Consider the following 17,520-nt stretch of genomic DNA (forward strand, 5'->3'; position numbering starts at 1 on the left):
AATGCCAGTTGGACCAAATCTCAACAAATCGCTTTTGAAAATGCTAGCGAGTGTACTTTATTTCAAAAGTTGCCCGAGCACTTCATTCATTCATAATTTATTGTTACATCTTTTTTTTATGTAATATTAAGAAAACATTTTACTTAAAATTGTTCAATGCGTTTTCTCGAGATTTATCATTTTCTGCTTTTGTTTAAATTGTATAACTACATATTTATATAAATGTTTGTATATTTGTATGTAAAGATTCATTCCATTAATGGTGTTTGCATTTAAAATTTTTAAAATCAATAATACCTTGTTCAAAATCAAACAAACGGCCTAAATATAACACTGGAAGCTGCCAAAGTAATATAAAAATCCGAAATGTTAATATAGCAGTGCGTGGATTGTTGAGAAAATAATACTCTTTGATTTTAAGGCAGTTCAAATTATAATCTGTATGTGAAATGCTTGGAGGGAAATTGAACTGGGGATGGAATATGCGGCTTAATAGCTCAATAGATTTGGAAAATGGCAGATACAAACGTCAGTGGCGTCAACAGTTATAATTTATGATTATATGATCTCTATATATCCATATATGTATAAATGTAAAAATGTTTTATCCTTTGACCTATTTATTCCTTGTAAAATTCTTTATGCTGCCTTTGTTTAATTCTGTTCTTTATATCGTTTTTTGCTTTTTTTATTTCACTATATTATTATTTTGCATTTAGTATTTGGAAGAAAACGTTTGAAGTTGATAAAACTTTATATTCAGAGTGTTTTGAGTTTTTTTTTATAAATAAATTAGTAATTAATTAACAATATTTGTTTAACTGCACATATTACAATTCGTGGCATATTTATAATACAAACTTGTTGCTCTTAATGTGTTCAACATAAATGATTTTGTATTGGTTAGGTACAAAGAAAAATCTCATGGCATTTAATAGTATACTCTAGAATAAATTTCTTGTTTTAGTCATTTAAATGGTAACCAAAGTAGAGTCAGCACAAATGATAATTGTCATGGAGCTGCCATTTTTTTTTAATTAACTTATCAGCTGCACAAGAAATCGAATTGGATTGCTGCAGAAAATTTGCGACTAGATTGAAGATTGTTGCATTTCGATTTGTGTATTCTAACGAATCATATTTGTATATCGCGTATAAATATAGTTAGATGGATAAATTTGTTCATATTACACTTTAACTAGCGCGGCTGCGTTTTAGATTTCCTTCAAAACTAAGATTAGATTGTTTCTTTTGGTTGCAATTAAAACGGTGAGGCAATCATTTCACTGGCAAATGTGCAACGCTAGGCAGCTTTCTTTTTAACATTTTCTGTTTTATATAAATTGAATCAATTCTCCTAACGATCTTCTAACACAGGATATTCGAGATTTGATTTGATAAAATAGGATTATGCATTTCCTTTTTGTTAAAAGCGAGCAGCCACGCATAAATCTACATGTGTATATAGGTTAATACGATACATAATTGTGTGCCCGAACCACTGAGAGCCTTTTAGACAGTTGTGCCATAGGCGTTATTAAAGACAGCACGCGAACTATCCGTGTCGAGGGATATATCCTCGGGGCTGGCAAGGTCCACGCGCACGTTGGAGTTGGTGCGACGACGTGATGTTTGCGCAGCACCCCAATTGCTTAGAGTCCAATGGAAGCCGGAGGAGTTTGTCGCCGGCTCAGCGTCCACTTTCACCTGAGTGCAAACCTGTTCAGTTAAGAAAACTAAGTTAATAAACTTTTTAAAAAGTTGCTAAAACCATTTCTTACCTCCCGATTGCCGCATGGCAATGTTTCTGTGCCGTTTCCTAAAGCCGATCCTGACACAGAGCCGGAACCAGACTCCCGAGTACTGCCAATGCTACTGCTGCTGGCCAGGGAATCATTGCTGGACTCGATTACTGCTCCTCGATAACGCGACACAGCCTGGACAGCCTTTTTCAAAAGCCACACGTTTTAGAAAACATTTAAAGTTAGTACTAAATGATGTCTTACCATTGCATCTCCGCCTTGACAGTCCTCAATAGACTTGAGAATCTCCCATACCAGTTCAGAGTCTAGGGGAATGGGTTGTTCAGTGTCGCGATTGTAAATGGCAATGGCTATGTGCACGGGATGTGGCACTGGCAGCGGTATGAGCAGTTTCTCGGTAACACTCTTTTCACTGCACTGTTGCTTCCATGGCCGCCAAGGCTTCTGAGCATCCTGTGGCGCCTTCGGCACTTGTTGGGCGCGATGGGCTCGCACCCTTGGCGTGGTCAGGCCCACAGACATGTCCCTAAAACCCAAGAAAGTTTAAAACGGATATAAAGAAATTATCAAGTAGAGAACTTACCTTTTCTCCGGTTTGCGGAAAGTGAGCGTTATGCGGGAACGAGGATTGAAAGCGGTCACCTCCAGGAACGGCAGATGGACCTGGACATTACCACGTGGCGCATACACATTCCCCAAGAGGTCCAGGCCCTTGGAGCCTATCACATCGGTGGCGTTCTTAACCATTTCGGTATATCTCATCAGATCCAGCGAGGCATGTGGTTCGAGTTTAAAGTGTGTATCGTGTTCAGTCAGTGGCGTTAGAAAATCTAAACTAAATATGTCGGTGTACAAGAGACCAGCCAATCCCGGCCAGTCGTTCACCGTGAGACCCTGAAAAATAAGATTCTTATTAAATCTAGATTCTACAATTTCTGGGCAATGAATTTTCATTACCTTATTATCCCAAAATTCTTCTTCGCTTATCGACAGTCTGCCGATGACATGAGACGGATAATATTTCTCTAAAATATGGGCGGCCAGTTGTATAGCAATCTTGAATGCAAATAACCCATTTTTATTATTACTTTTATAGAAAAAACTTCATTATCAACACATACCTTCAATTCTTTGGTATTTAACTTGATTCGTGACTTAACCTGAGAGGTCAAGGCCGTCTGCAGCTCCCTTCGCCGCTTCTCCAGCTTCTCGTGCAGTGTGCTCATCAGATCCTGCGCCTCGCGGTCCAGTGACAAGTAGGGTCCAGTTTTGCTGATCTGCGCCGAGAAGGGCCCAAAGCAGGCTTCGACAAACTGCAGAAAGTCCTGTTGAGGCTGAAGAACTACACGCTCGGTAGCATGTTGGTAGGCCTGCAGCTCGTCCAGTTCCATTTTAGCCTCTAGTGCTGCCAAAGCCTGCTCTGGTCGAATTATAAAGTAGTAGTCTAGAGCTAGTCCTGGTCCAGCGATCCGCTTCACTGCAATGCTATCCGAGGCCGGTATCCGTCCACATTTTTTGATGAAGAGATGGTAAGTAAGTGAGTCCCATACCAGGCGGAGGGAATAACGTAGAACTCCAACTATCGAAGAGTTAAAAGTTAATTAAAATCGAAAATGTTGGAAACAAGAACTTTACCTATAAAGACGACTCCGGCCGCCAGTGGACATATCAATGTGGCCACCAGAACCGCAGCTAGTGGCTGCAGCAAGCCTTGAATAAGAAGATTCCAAATTAGAGCCTCTAACAGAATGCAGTAGCGATTCTTTGTGTTATCCGGAGCATCCAGGTCGTAAATGAGTATCATATAAATGTGCAGCAGGAGAACAAACACCGGAATCCACAGCGGAGCTGTGACAGCCAAGCCAATGCTCAGGAAACTGGTGGCCAGACAGATTAGCGGAAAAGCGAACAGTATGACAACAGTTCCCAGGAATCCTTTTACAAAGTAGTTCCAAGTTCGATTTAGGTTGCGAGTCAATCCTTTGCCAATAAATCCTGCATGTAAAATATATAAATATAAAATTCATAAAATAAGTAATAGAGTAAAACCTACCCGTGTCTGGTTCCGTTTCGAAATGTGTGCGCGACTTTGATATGTGCCGCCAGAGCTCGATTAGGCGCGAGGCCATTGTTTGGGTGATGCTGGTCTTTCGCGGAAATAGCGTACCATTGATCTGTGAGAGCTCGAGGTCCGGCATAAAGGGCTTAACGCAACAGAGGGCTCTCAGTCCCAGGGGACTACACCAGGGCACAAGAATTCCGAGAAGATACATCATGTTCCAGGACCAGCACCAGATGCGCTGGACCATGTTTAGAAGGCGCCAGAAAGGCCAGCGTGTGCTGGTGGTCCGGATGACCTCCTTTTCAACCAGAAACACTGGCTGGCTGGGATCGGAGCGCGGGGTGACAATGCTGGTAGCCTGTTGGCTGATAACAGTCGGAATAACGTCGGACTGGCCCTGGAAATTGCGGCGAATTATCCATGACTGCGGCGACCAGATGCGACACGCCCACTGGAAACTACGCGTCGGTGTCTTAGCATTCTTCAGCTCTTTCAACAGAACGGGCTCGCGCTCCTTCATGAAGGCAAGATCTCGAGATAGGAAGTAGGCAGTTTGGTGTAAGTTGTGCTGGGCACACATCTTCAGGGCCTCCTCGTGGGCCGACCAGGCGCACTTGTACATCCTAGACTCCTCGGCACGCCGCAGCTTGGAACGCAGCCAGGGAGAGACACGCGATAGAACAGAGTGGTCATTGGCCAGGCACTTCTGGTGGTCCTCGCGCGTTCGCTTCACATCCTGCTGCACCTTGTCCACAGCCTTGTACATGATCACTACCGACTGAGCCTGCTGCACAAGCAGTTCGGGAACTCCAGCGCCCAGCTCCGCCAGCTTGGCATTGGTTATGATAGAGCTGTAGACCCGCTGCAGATACTCTCGCATCACCGCCTCGTTCACCTCCTCCTCGATCTCCTTGTCGTTTAGCTTCTTGGCCCGCAATTCGGCAATCAAACGTTCCCGAAAGTGTAGGAACCAGCCTCGCGTCTCCCTCTCCAAGATGCCGATCAGAATGGGGAGGGCCTTGCGCATAATGTCGCGGCAGAAGAGCCGCAGATCGATCTCCTGGCCCTTTGGAGTGAGAAACAGATATGGCACTGGCTGGCTCACATCACAGCTGTTGAAGTCGAATTTCTCCATCGTGGCGCGTCGCAGCATTTTCCGGACATAGGAGCAGAGGCCATCCAAGCAGTCTTCGAACTCGGGCTGAAATCCAATTAAAAATTAAAATAATAGAAAATAAAATTGAAGAACAACCAATAGCTATTTACCCGACAAACCAACTCGGCGATGAGGAACCGGCAGCGCTCTTCCTTGATCTTGTAGTCCAGATTATGAGCCAACAGAGCCGGAACGCCAATAAACATATCCGCCAGTTTGGTGAACGCTCCCAGCAGTCCATGCACGGCATGGACGATGGAGAAGAAGTGGGAAAAGATTCGAGCCCGGGCAGTGACCACCACAAAACGGGCTGCCAATGCCAGGTCGCTGAGGAAGGAGTCATGGGCGCGTAACTTGCCCTTCTGCAGCAACTGCGACAGACGCCACTTGTGCACCTGGCCCGGAAAATGCAGGCTGGGCACATCGAATTCGCTGCGAAGGATCAGGACGAAAGGTTAGCTGGCACATTTAATGATTTGGGAAAGGATCGAGGCAACATAAAACACATAAATGAACTAGATTAAATGGAAAATTGTCGGCATGCACAAGCGTGTACCAGATTCATAATAATGGGTTGCCTGATTCAAGATTGCAAGTGATATTATGTGAGTGTGATCGATTTGAGGTCTCTTAGAATCTATCAGAATTTGTCAAAATCATAACCCATAGATCTAGTTTTCAAAGAAAAATAACAGAGTTTGTTAATCATTTAATGAGTATTTTTTATATATATTTTTCATGCACTTTCGCCTTTGAACTTTCGCTTCAATTTAACGGACATGCAAATTTTGAAGAGCAACTTTAGACAATGACTTAACGCATAAAAACAATTAACAATATTCAGTAAATGAAGATAATGTATGTACAAAAACAGAAGAACACCGACTAAACAGCATCAATGCATTGGCAGTAGTAGTAGTTGCCTCAACTCTCGTTGATCGCCATTGGTTTGAATGTTTTAAGTTGTTTATTTACCCATTTTTACGTATTGTTTCCAATTGTTCCAAAGTTAATTTCTTCGGCTTTCCATATTTATCCTTTTGCAAGCTTTACAGAAATATTTCACATACAAATTGTTGTTTACACCGTTTCATGTTTCATTGTCAGATATGATGATTACAGAAATTAAAAAAGACAGTAGTAGTGTGGTGGCATGCGTTTAGTTGAAAGTTTAAAGTTTAAACAAATAGCTGGCCCTTGATTTTAGATTTGATTAGAGATTTGGAGCATGCCATAATTTGATCGTTGCGTTTGCAGGTGTGCAAAGTGTCGAGGAATGATAGACAATAATGGCCAAAGGAACTCAAAAGTTTCGGGTCTGAGGGGATGTGGCACAAGCGCAGTTAGTCAGCAAAGTGTTAACTGCTCGCTGCACTTTAAACAATAGCATATTTTTTTATTTTTTATAGTTAGGCTAGCAATTGCATGTCGCTCCATCCATTCATCCATCCATCAATCACCATTCATCCATCATCAGAACGAGCAGCTCTCGGTCCACCCTGACCACAGACTCACCCAGTTTCCCGCAGCGTCTTCAGTTGGGCGCTCGTCAGACGGCGGGGCTCTCCGCTCCCATCGGAGGCCACAGCATCCAGCTCGTCGAACGGCGGAGCTATGAACAGGTCCCGCAAATTGATGGGCCGGGTCTTGCGGCTGCTCACGCTGTTCGTCGCGTTGCTGGCCGTCAGATTCAGGCCGCTGGCGGCCAGGGGCTGTGGCAGAGCTGCGGATTGCGAATTGAGAATGATTAGTTATTTGAAAGCACTCGACAGCCGTCTCTTACTCACCGATGGGGAAACTCTTCCAGTGGTAAAGGAATTGCTCAGCCACGCTTTTGATCTGCTCCACTAGCTGCTCGACTTCGGGCGGGGCACCCACCAGATTGATGTTGAACTCGATGGGCTCCCGCTCGGGCCCGGCCAGGGTCTGGGGACGCAACATCTGGGCGCCAGTTGCTATGGAGAGTGTGGCAGCGGCAGGCGTTGCAGCAGTAGTGGCAGTGGCGCCCGCAGTGGTGGCGGCTGGCAGAGTCATAGGCATGGTGGTTCACCTTGGTTCACCCTAGTATGGCATCCATCTCTAATTGGAACTGAATAAGCTGAAATAAAGGAATATTTTGTTAAAAGAGTATCACAAAGAACGATTGTGGGATCCACTCACTGGCTGACCAAAACAAACTAATTGAAATCGCACAAGCGCGCGCAATATTAAAATTAATGATCTAATTGAAAATACACTCGCGCATGTGTAATGGTGAGATTTTTTGAATTCCAGTCGGATACAGAAGCCAGTCCAGGCCAGTCCAGGCCAGTCCAGATGTAAACAAATGTTTATTGAATTTGATTTTTCAACTCTACGCACGAAATCCGAATTGGCTGATGGACTAAAGCCCCGGAGGGTCGAAGCGAGTTTGGCAGACTGGCTGGAAAAAACACGAAGCGATATTGAGTTACACCTGCCGTTGAGGCACCTGGGAAGAAAGAAAAAAAAAAAAAAGTGGCAAACACCAACTGGCAACTGCCACCTACCACAACTTGAACCCAATTTCGCGCTTCGCTTGCTTTAATGAGACCAACTAAAATCCACGCCCAACAGTAGACACTGTACTGGGGGGTACCTCCACCCCACCAGTAGGCCAACATTGCGCCACCCTCCTCCCCCATATCCATCACTTCATATTGTTTAATTGCCGCACAGACACAGACACACGGACAGAAGCGAGACGCACACCAATACAGATGCAGAACTATACTGCGCACAAGGCGTTCTGTGTTGTCGTTGTCGGTTTCTAGTTTTGAGTTACAACTGCCTTTTACCTTGCTTCCTGTATCAAATTGCTGTGGCTGTGTACAGTCCGAACATCCTAAATGCGAATACAGAGATCACAGAAGCTCAGCTTTTCCGTTTTTTAATTTATTGAAGAGGCCAAAAAAAAACATACACATTCGTCGGTGAGACCGTGTCTGGCCTTCGAAAATATACCAGAATGCCAGGTGAACGGTTGAGACGTCTGTTTGGCGTTGTGCACACAGCAAAAAATACCATTTCCGGTTGAAATAAAAGGCGCTATTTTTAAAAACTTATTCTAGTTTATTTGTTCGATTTACCTTTAATGTATTTACCTTATTCTGTACTTAAATTACCTTCTACTTATTAATTTACCTTGACTAGTTAACTAGGACTTTTTACCGTGAGAAAGTAATTTTATTCTCGCTTAAATCGTTATTTTACGGGGTAGTTTAATGGATTTCTGCCATTATGACACCCAATAGGTATGACCGCGTACCGGTCTTTGATGGGCTGCAAAATAGTCATCTTGTTTTGATTTAGGTCTATTCCGTTGGTAACCGGTATTGGATGAATCGCTTGTGGAACCAAACCGTTTCTAAACTGTGGTATTTGTTTGTACGTAAGTAACTGCTTGTGACCATTTGGAAAGCACAAGACCCTCGGCGGGAACGTTCCATTCATTGCCTTTATGGGAATAGGCCGAGGACGCGGTGCCGGTGGTATGGAATTTTGCGTTCGACGAATACCATTACGCTTCCCAGCGTTGCCTTTTGAATTTTTATGAGAATGTGAAGACTTAGACTTGGCCACCTTGGCTCCTCCCTCGGATTTTGTGGCTTTAGCAGTCATATCCTTAATTCGCGCCACAATAACGGCATGGCACAACGACTCTCCCAGGGAACCGTAAGCAGCTACGTATTCCTCTGCCACATCAGGGGCACTGCGTAAGTTCTTCAGCACTGGCGTGCATACCTTCACCAAGCGATGTCGGATATACTTGGAGGCCTGCTTGTCCAGCTTCGAACTGGCGTTGTCGGCGCTGGTCGCCAAGTGGGGCTCAATGCGTTCTGCCAAGTAGGCTATCTGAGGCACAATGCAAGCACGCACTGCATAGTTACCCATCTTACCAAAACCAATCACTGCTCCAAACACCGTGGTTAGTGGTTTCATGGTAAGCGCCTGCTTGTAGATACTGTTAGAAGAAGGATAAGATTAGCTCCTGCTTAGTTAAGATACAAGAATGCTTCTACTCACGAAACAACTCTAGAAAGGATACTGCTATCAGTCGACTTGAAGTGGCGTACGATCTCGGCCATAATATTGCCGGAGTACTCCCTTAGAGCCCAATGTTCCTCCGATCCGCGACTGAGCTCTTTGGCCAACAGACAGGAGAGAACAGCCGGAAGGATCAAGTGGAGCTGTAAATAAAAAGTATGTTTTTCAGAAATTCATACAAGCTGATGTGCTTCGGCTTACGTATTTGTATAAACTAATACGCGAATTCCCAAGAAGAGCCCGCACCATTCGCATCGTATAGAGGAGCATGGGCATGTTTCTCTGAACTATATTGACAGCGGTGGAATCTGCGATGAACCTGCTCAGCCTGGGCAGGAGCACCTCCACCGATGGGTCCAAGGACATGGTGTGGAGTGCCCGGTGTCGGCGGGATTCCGAAAGGCCCACGCTGTTCTCTGTGATCATCTCGTAGAAGCACTGCTGTTCCCTTGTCAATGGATAGCGTTGATAGGGCTTAAGGAGCACCTGCTCTTTATATAGCCAGCCGGCTATAGAAGGAGTAATCTGCGCAGGCTGATCCACAGAGGAGATTGCACGGCTGTTATTCGGAGGAATAGCTTCCACAGCCGGTAATGGATTTCCTCGCGTGCCCGGCTTAGACTTCTTAGGCATTGGCATATTCCTGCCCACGGGCACAAGTTGAAATAAAATATTGGCAGGCAGGTTTTCATCTATTCGGACAGCATATTGGAGGTGGGATACTTTAATTTTTGAATCACGGCTGCGCCGTGCAAGCTTTCCCGCTTCATTCAACAAGTTTTCCAATTTCTCTTTAACTTTAAGAGACAGCCACTTGGCCACTTTGTCGTCCAACTTCTGTCCCGTGCTGGCCGTGCAAATGGCGTCCATGGATTTCCGTGACAACAGTTTCTTGCGGAAGTTTTCATCAATTGCTGGAACTTCATCATCAGACGTGTTCATTTCAGTTGATGTTTTTTAAATATGTAACTGCCAGAGAGCTAGGGATGGACGTCATGCGATAGTCGATAACCAAATATTGCTTCCATCAATCGAATACAGAAATCGATTTAAATTTCTGGCGGAGTTTTTAAAAAGTTGGAATTAATTTTCCTATTTGTCAGTTTTGGGGCGCAGCATGCCTTAACTTACCGTAGAATCGAAAAAAGGGGTGGGCAGCATCCAATCCAAAATAGTGATCTATGATTTTCATTCGATCGCGTCAGCTTTAACCGCAAAATTGTCAACCTCCGCGAAAAATCCATTTTGTTTTTTGGGAAACGTTCAATTCTCTTCCTTTGTAAACTTTAACAGAAAAGAAATCTGGTGCAATTAGTTCGCGGGCAAGTACCAATTTAAAGTGCATTATAACCAATTTAGAGAAATGAATATAGAAGTTTCGCGACATAATTCCCAAATAAATCTCCGAATGTTCCCAATTTAATTCACAATTACAATTAACAATTTAAAATGTTTTTTTTTTTTGTCGAGATTCGCGTTTTTCTTAAACGAAATTTTTATATTATTTTTAATGCGCTGGAGATCCACTCTCGTCGAGCTCCTTTTGAATACTGCCCCCATAGGATTTCCACAAACCAAATGACTTTGATTTTGACTTTGACATTAATGTCAAATGAAATTGAGAAAGTGGCCTAGTACGAATGGGGTAGAAACCCGAACAACCACACCAGTAGAAGTGCAACAACTTAATAGTGGATGTTCAGGAAGTAATTTTAATTAAACTCAATGCGATATGAAGCACAATAATTTTGTGGGTATTTAGTTATTAATACTACTAAGTTATTAAATATTAATCGCGGTAATGGGCCCAATATCTATTAAAGACCCAACCGATCAGGAGCACCACAACCAGCGCCTTGATAATCAGCTGCAGTCAGGACCGGAGATCCGTTAGGGGCACGTACATCACGCCCATGAGTCGGGTCATCTGTACCTTGCCATTAGAGTCCTTGTCGTACTTTGTAGTAAAGTTTTCAGTCATTTTTAAAGCTCATTTAAGTTAATTTCGAGATACTCACCTGTTGCATGTACTGTGACCCACCGTCGGGACCCACGGGCACAATGAGACGGCCGCCGTTAGCCAGCTGGTTGATCAGCTCAGTGGGGGTGTCCGGAGCAGCTGCGCCCACGTGAATGGCATTGTAGGGGGCCCTACTGGGGTATCCCTTGCGCCCGTCACCCTGTACAATCTCAAAATGGCCGGAGTTGAGAATCTCGCGATCGTCAGCGTTCAGATTGGCCTTGCTCATGTTCACCAAATCAGCCTGGTGTTCTATACCCACAATTCGAGTATCCGGATTCGTTCCCTTCGCCTTGATGTAGCGGTAGAAGCAAGCTGTTAGGTATCCCGATCCAGAGCCAACGTCCAGGACGTGGGCACCGGGCTTAAGGTGATCGCGTAGATATTCCAACGCAAAAGCATGCTGAACAAAAGTGTGGATATTTTAGTGTGGATACAAAAATAAATGAAACATGTGTTCTGGACTTGTTACTTTTTTAACAGAAACTATAACTAATTATAAAATATTCCCCATTAGGTAAGAAAATGCTGTTTGGGGATAAGTAAAGATAAACAACAATTTTTATAAACAATTATGTAAATTGTTTAAAAAACAAAAGGATCGTTTGAAAAAAAAATTTGAAAATGGCCCCTTAGCCCCCGAAGCCTGGTTACCATGTGGGGAGCACTGATGGTGACACCTCCGCCAATAGGCTGGGGAGCATCCATATAGGGGTTCCGAGGAGAATAATGCTTGCGGTCCGTCGCTGCCATGGCATCGGCCACTGCCTCGCTTGCAATTACGCCGTTCTCTGCAGAGATTCAAGGCTGTTAATATTTTTCAAGCTACCTTGCCAAAGGGTCAAGCGCACCCTTCAGTTGCCTGATGAGATCCTGGTTGCTCGTTCCTACAGAGCGCCATGCCATGCTGAAGGATCGCAAAAACAGGCCCAGCTGAAGAACTCCCAGAACAAAAACCTTTTTTCCAAACGTCTTGAATTGTTTTTGTTCGAACCAGGGGTGAAAAAAATATTGTTGAAGTTCTGTTCTGTTTTCTCTTATTTTTTTTTTATTCGATGAAAATTTTTCGGCAACCCTGGGACGGAGCTGCCAGAAAAAATACCAAACAAAAAAATCCAATAATACTAAAAATACCAATGGCTAATTACAATTTATCGATGAATCGAAAATTCCATCGATGTTTCGCCAGCACCACCTCTAGTTTTTGATGTGTGTGCGTTTCCTCCTATTAAAATTTTTCGAGGATTTTTCGTGTGTTTTGTTGACGTTTCGCGTGCCTGAAAAGTGCAAAAAGGCAACTAGATCGTGCCGTGAAAGTGGGCGGTCACCGATTGTCGCTAATAGCTGTGCTTGCTGTGGCGTGTGGCGTGCAAAGAGGCGTGTGCGACAAAAATGGCGAACGTAAGGGACAGCGACACATCACTGTGGCTGCATAATAAACTGGGCACCTCGAACGACTCGTGGATAAACGGCTCCATCTGCTCGCAACTGAACAAGGAGGTGCTGCGCAACATAAAGGAATGCTTCCCCGACCTTCAGACGCAGGTGAAGCTGAAGCTTCTGCTCAGCTTCCTACACATTCCGCGCCGTCTGGTGGAAGAGGTATGTAGTAGGTCTTTTTGGTGTTTGGCGTGTACGGGCAGGGGCACGGAAAAAAGTACACCAGCCCACACATATACGCGTACACACATGCGTACACTTGCTGCGCTCACTCACTGGTGAAATAGAAGGCGCATGAAATGTTTGAAAATTCATGAAACGTGTTAAAAACCAATTGTTTCCACCGTGTCCAAGGCGCTTTATCATTTTTATGTGTGACAATCGGTTGTTGTTTCATCCGAGCGATGAAAATAAATATTAGCGACGTTTCCCGCCACTTCCACTTTTGTGTACACATTTCTCTCTTTTTCAGCCTTCGCTCTCTCCCGAGTGTGGGTGTGTGGGTGGTTGGGATTCGTGTATTTGTTGTTAATTGTTAACCCTTTGGATGCCACATATCTATCAGTTACTCTCTAATTTATAAATTAGATTTTTAATAAAGATTTTATAAAAAATTTAAACCCATTGCAGTGGAAGGCAGAGCTGGAAGAGGTTATCGAAGTGGCCGGTATGGACTCGGAGCTGTGGGTCTCTATGCTGGCTGAGACTATGAAGACCTTCCCGGCCACCAGTTCGCTGAACACAGAGATCTCCGACTACGAGGACACACGTCCCATATTCACAGACATGGTCAATGATTTGCGCAAGCTGGTCACCAAACACTCGGACCTGGGCATGCTGCCCTTGGAGTGCCAATACTTGAATAAGAATGCGTTGATCTCAGTGGTATGTTAATCCCCTACTATCTAGTTAACCTTAAAAACCAATAATTATCTCAAATATTACAGGTGGGCCAGCAACCGGCTCCCGTCAAGCATTTCACGCTGAAGCGTAAACCTAAGAGCGCCCAGCTGCGCACTGAATTACTGCACAAGTCCGCCGATGCGCAGTCCTCTCTGAAGAAGGCTTCGGCGCCGACGATTCCCTTGCGATCCCGTGGTATGCCCCGCAAGATGACCGACACAACGCCGCTGAAAGGAATTCCATCGCGCATGCCCACGACAGGTGGTTTTCGCTCGGCCACCACACCGGGCAATGCCGCCCAGCGGCCCAATCTCAGTCGTACACCTGCCGGCCGCAAGGACGGTGGCATAAAGCTCATCGAGTTCACGGAACAACCCCTGGGCTATGCCGCGGCTAAGAAGCGCAAGCGCGAGCAACAGCTGGAGGAGCAACAGAAGAAGCAGGAGCAGAAACAACAGCAGGCAGCGGCAGCCGCAGCTGCAGCAGCCACAGCAGCAGCGAACACCACTGGTGACAGTTCGCCCACTGATGCTGCGACCGCCAGCGGAGGTGAAACACCAGTTACTCCTACGTCGGCCAACAACAGTTTCGAGATCAAAACGGAGCCCCAGACGCTTAACCAGAGTTCGGGCAGCGTGGAAGAGCAACTGGATGAGGAGCTGGCGAGCAAAACGGCCATGGAATGCGACACGGAAACGCCGGAGTATGCCACGGCTACTTTAGAATTCGCCCAGGCTACTACAGTGGCAGATAACCAACCTGGAAAACCCAATGCCGAGGCTAAATTGAAAACACCGCGAACTCCAAAATCAGTTGCAAAGGTTAACAACAATAATAACAACAACAACAGCTTCAACCACACACCAAAACGAATCAAGCAAGAAATTGAAATCAAGAGCGAAGAGATTATAGTACCGGCCACCATTAAGCTGGAAAAAATAGAGGCCACCCCGTCGACACCCCAGCGAGTGATTATTCAGCAGCAGCAGCCGGTATCTGCGCAGCGAACCCCGCAGTTGGTCATCCGCACTTCCCCGCAAAAGCGCCAAAACAATGGTGCCACCACCAGTGCCGGAACTACCAGTGCAACCACTACTACCGTGGGCAACACGACCATCAAAATGGAGAAGTTGGATATTAAACCATTACTACGGGCAACTGGCAGTGCACCATCGACGAGTACTGGCACCACTACCACCATCCTCACCCCGCAACAACTCCGCCAAGCGGCCAATCCGCTGGCCCATCTGCCCAATAACATCTCCGTGAAGATAACGTCGGCCAAGGCGAAGGCTGCGGCGGCTGCATCTGGCTCGGGAGCAAGCAGCAGCCAGGCTCAGGCGGCGCCACAGCAGCAACAGGTGCAGGTTCAGCAGTCTCAGCCGCCGCTTCTTATAAACAGCTCCACGCCAGTCATACTGGCATCATCTCCCAGCGCTCAGCGAGTGGTAAGTTATGCCAGAACAGAGCAGGTGGTTTATATTTATAATTTTTTCATTTTTTGCAGAAGTCCCTCGCTACTCCAAGCAGCAGCACCGTCGGAAGTACAACTACTACAATACCATCGCAGGCTATCAAGACGATGCCGCTCAGCCAACTGAAAACGGCCACCAACAGTGGTCCGGTAATTATATCGCAGACGATTATTCAGCCCGCAAAGCGTGCACAGCAGCAGGCAGGAACTTCGAGCGGTGCCGCAACATCCCAGCAGCAGCAACAGCAGCCACAACAACAGCCGCCACAACTAGTACAGCAGACCATCCAGCAGCAAACACCGCAGCAGACTCACCAGCTGCCGCAACAGCAGCAGCAGCAGCAACAACAGACACAGTATATTCTGGCAACGCCGCAACAGGCCCAACCTCAGGTGCAGCAGCAGCAGCCGATGCTGCCGACTCTGACGTCGTTTACACATACGCGTCCCTTGCCGCAGACTACTACGCTTTATCAGGCAACTACAGCCGGTGGAAATGGGCAGGCTCCTACCAAGATTCTGCTCAAGACATCGGGAACGTCGGGTGTGGTAATGACACCATTGCGTCAAGCGCAGCAACAGCAGACTGCCACCGTGGTATCCTCAAATCCTCCTCCTTTGGTGGCCACCTCGGCGGCTGTGGGTGTTCCAGGACAGAACACGTTAAATATACAGAACGTGCAGCTGCCCAACCGGCCGGTCACCATTCAGCCGGCATCTCAGGCGGCCCAACAGCAGCACCTGCAGGCGCAACTCCAGCAACACCAGCCCCATCCCCAACACACTATTGTGGCCAATACGACGGCGACGCAGCAACCGAAGCTGTCCCAAGTCATCATGCAGCCAAGCGGTGCTGTGGGAGCCGGTGGAGTGGTTAATGTATCCCCGACATCTGGCAAAAACAAAACCATCATACTCACGCAAAAGGGTGTTATTCTGCGCAACATTGGCGGTGATATGTACCAGCAAATACCGATTAGCAACGTTGGCAACCTGCAGGGACTCGGGGCGGGCACTACGCTTGTGACCACCACGGCGGCTGGTCCGCCAAGCCTGGTAAAGACGACGCCATCGACGGGTGCGCAATTGCAGCAAGCGCAGCAGCAGGCGGGCCAACCTGCCAAGCAGATCCTGCCCACTCTGATACCAACCAGTTCTCTGGGCCGCCAGCATGTCATCGTGCAGCAACAGCAGCCCACCAATGTCATTGGAAATGTAAGTTTAACGACGAAGTGTGGCGTATAATTGGTAATGCAGTCTTTTATTTAATCACTCTCAATGGAAATTGAATCATAATTGGTTGGCTTAAAAAAAATTAATCGGTTTCTTTTCAGTCCCCACAGCAGACCATCATTCGGCCGGTAATGACCAGCGTTGGCGGAGGATTGACTACGCTGCCGCAGGGCCTGACGCTCATACAGCGGCCGGGCCAGCAGCCGCAGCTGGTGCAGGTGCAGGCGGCGCCGGGCAGCACGCAGCGCACGATTATTACCCAATCGAGCCCAGCGGCGCCGGCGTCACAACAGCAGCCGCGCCAGCAGCAGCAACAGATTCAGCTGGTCCAACACAAGCCGGCATCGACCCTGCAGCAGCGTGTGGTCACCTCCACGACGAGCGGAGGTCAAGGCCAGCCAGGAATCGCCCGCACTGTTCAGGTTCAAGTGCAGGCTCCACAGCAGCAAGCCACGCAGCAGGCACCTCAGCGGCGTGGACTGTCACTATCGGTAAGAAATAAAAGATTTTTTGTTGTAAGTATGCCTTAATTTTATAACTTCCTTGTTTTTTGTAGAACGAGCACGTGCATAAGGCGCATGAAATGTTCCGTAAAGCGAACCGCGTCTCCCGTCCGGACAAAGCTCTTATTCTTGGTTTTATGGCGGGTTTGCGCGAGAATCCTCGTCCGAACAGTGAAAACGTTCTGGTCATCAAATTGGGCGAAACAGAGGTAAGGTTTTATTAAAAGATAAATTATAATTATTAATTATGTATTTGGTTTTTTAGGAAAAAGTGCAACAGGATGACGGCAATACGGCGTTGTGCCTGGTGGAGTCGCACATCCGGTTGGACTACAACACCGGTGAATGGAAGACATTCCAGAACTACAGGTTGCAGGACCAGAGTGCCGCCTCCTAGTCCACGAGGGTCATACGCATTGTTCGCAGCACCAAGTGATTATAGCACTAACAGCCAGGCTGAAGCTGAACATGCGTATATCCGGTTTATAGATTTTGATTTGTCATCCGTTCTTCGTTCTGCACGGGCAGCTATGTCGCCGCCCCCAATTAGGCTACTAATTACTAACACTAAAATGACCCCAAAATGAAAGCCCCCTCTCCTCCTTTTCCTGGCCTCAGCACAGCGATCTAAGAAAAGCTGGAAATAATGAAACTATAAAATAATTAAGGTAAATTAGCTGTACAGTTGTTTAGTACGTAGTCAAGCTAGTGCTTAAAATATTTAGCAAACATGCCCCGTTCACACAGAAACAGAAACCGAAACACAAATGGCATAACAAACAAACAACACAATCGACCACACATTCATTAAAAAAACAAAATACAAACACAAATCCATGTTCAACGCTAACTGAACGCTTCACCGGAGATCTGTTGGAAAAGTCAGATGGGCCAGAGAAGT

General features: G+C 46.3%; 4 protein-coding genes across 6 annotated transcripts; 1 reads left to right on the plus strand and 3 right to left on the minus strand.

The window, feature by feature from the left end:
• Positions 1–735: 735 nt before the first annotated feature.
• LOC6498841 lies at positions 736–7,981 on the minus strand. 3 transcript variants are annotated; one of them, XM_044714721.1, is made up of 14 exons: positions 7,798–7,981; positions 7,142–7,403; positions 6,769–7,079; positions 6,497–6,704; positions 5,957–6,028; positions 5,092–5,413; positions 3,817–5,026; positions 3,399–3,758; positions 2,885–3,342; positions 2,721–2,819; positions 2,347–2,657; positions 2,007–2,289; positions 1,782–1,946; positions 736–1,719 (listed from the first exon to the last, which is right to left on the minus strand). In XM_044714721.1, the coding sequence occupies exons 3-14, from the start codon at positions 7,019–7,021 to the stop codon at positions 1,513–1,515; spliced, it is 3,948 nt and encodes a 1,315-aa protein (XP_044570656.1). In that variant the 5' UTR covers positions 7,022–7,079; positions 7,142–7,403; positions 7,798–7,981; the 3' UTR covers positions 736–1,512. The 3 variants fall into 3 exon arrangements, with proteins under 3 accessions (XP_044570656.1, XP_014765752.1, XP_014765751.1); XM_014910266.3 differs by lacking the exon at positions 7,142–7,403; XM_014910265.3 differs by lacking the exons at positions 5,957–6,028; positions 7,142–7,403.
• A 69-nt stretch (positions 7,982–8,050) lies between these two features.
• Positions 8,051–10,617, minus strand: LOC6498840 (transcription initiation factor TFIID subunit 6). The gene is made up of 4 exons (XM_001955797.4): positions 10,178–10,617; positions 9,248–10,103; positions 9,026–9,189; positions 8,051–8,963 (listed from the first exon to the last, which is right to left on the minus strand). Exons 2-4 carry the CDS (start codon positions 9,986–9,988, stop codon positions 8,204–8,206), a joined length of 1,665 nt encoding a protein of 554 aa, XP_001955833.2. The 5' UTR covers positions 9,989–10,103; positions 10,178–10,617; the 3' UTR covers positions 8,051–8,203.
• Positions 10,618–10,735: 118 nt separating this feature from the next.
• LOC6498839 (protein-L-isoaspartate(D-aspartate) O-methyltransferase) lies at positions 10,736–12,088 on the minus strand. The gene is made up of 4 exons (XM_001955798.4): positions 11,918–12,088; positions 11,721–11,857; positions 11,065–11,469; positions 10,736–11,003 (listed from the first exon to the last, which is right to left on the minus strand). The coding sequence occupies exons 1-4, from the start codon at positions 11,970–11,972 to the stop codon at positions 10,920–10,922; spliced, it is 681 nt and encodes a 226-aa protein (XP_001955834.1). The 5' UTR covers positions 11,973–12,088; the 3' UTR covers positions 10,736–10,919.
• A 130-nt stretch (positions 12,089–12,218) lies between these two features.
• LOC6501714 (negative elongation factor A) lies at positions 12,219–17,295 on the plus strand. Its single transcript, XM_001955799.4, has 7 exons — positions 12,219–12,668; positions 13,137–13,391; positions 13,454–14,857; positions 14,917–16,098; positions 16,218–16,607; positions 16,673–16,828; positions 16,885–17,295. Exons 1-7 carry the CDS (start codon positions 12,459–12,461, stop codon positions 17,014–17,016), a joined length of 3,729 nt encoding a protein of 1,242 aa, XP_001955835.3. The 5' UTR covers positions 12,219–12,458; the 3' UTR covers positions 17,017–17,295.
• Positions 17,296–17,520: the final 225 nt, after the last annotated feature.

Source organism: Drosophila ananassae, chromosome 2L (assembly GCF_017639315.1).
Source record: "Drosophila ananassae strain 14024-0371.13 chromosome 2L, ASM1763931v2, whole genome shotgun sequence".
NCBI lineage: Eukaryota > Metazoa > Arthropoda > Insecta > Diptera > Drosophilidae > Drosophila > Drosophila ananassae.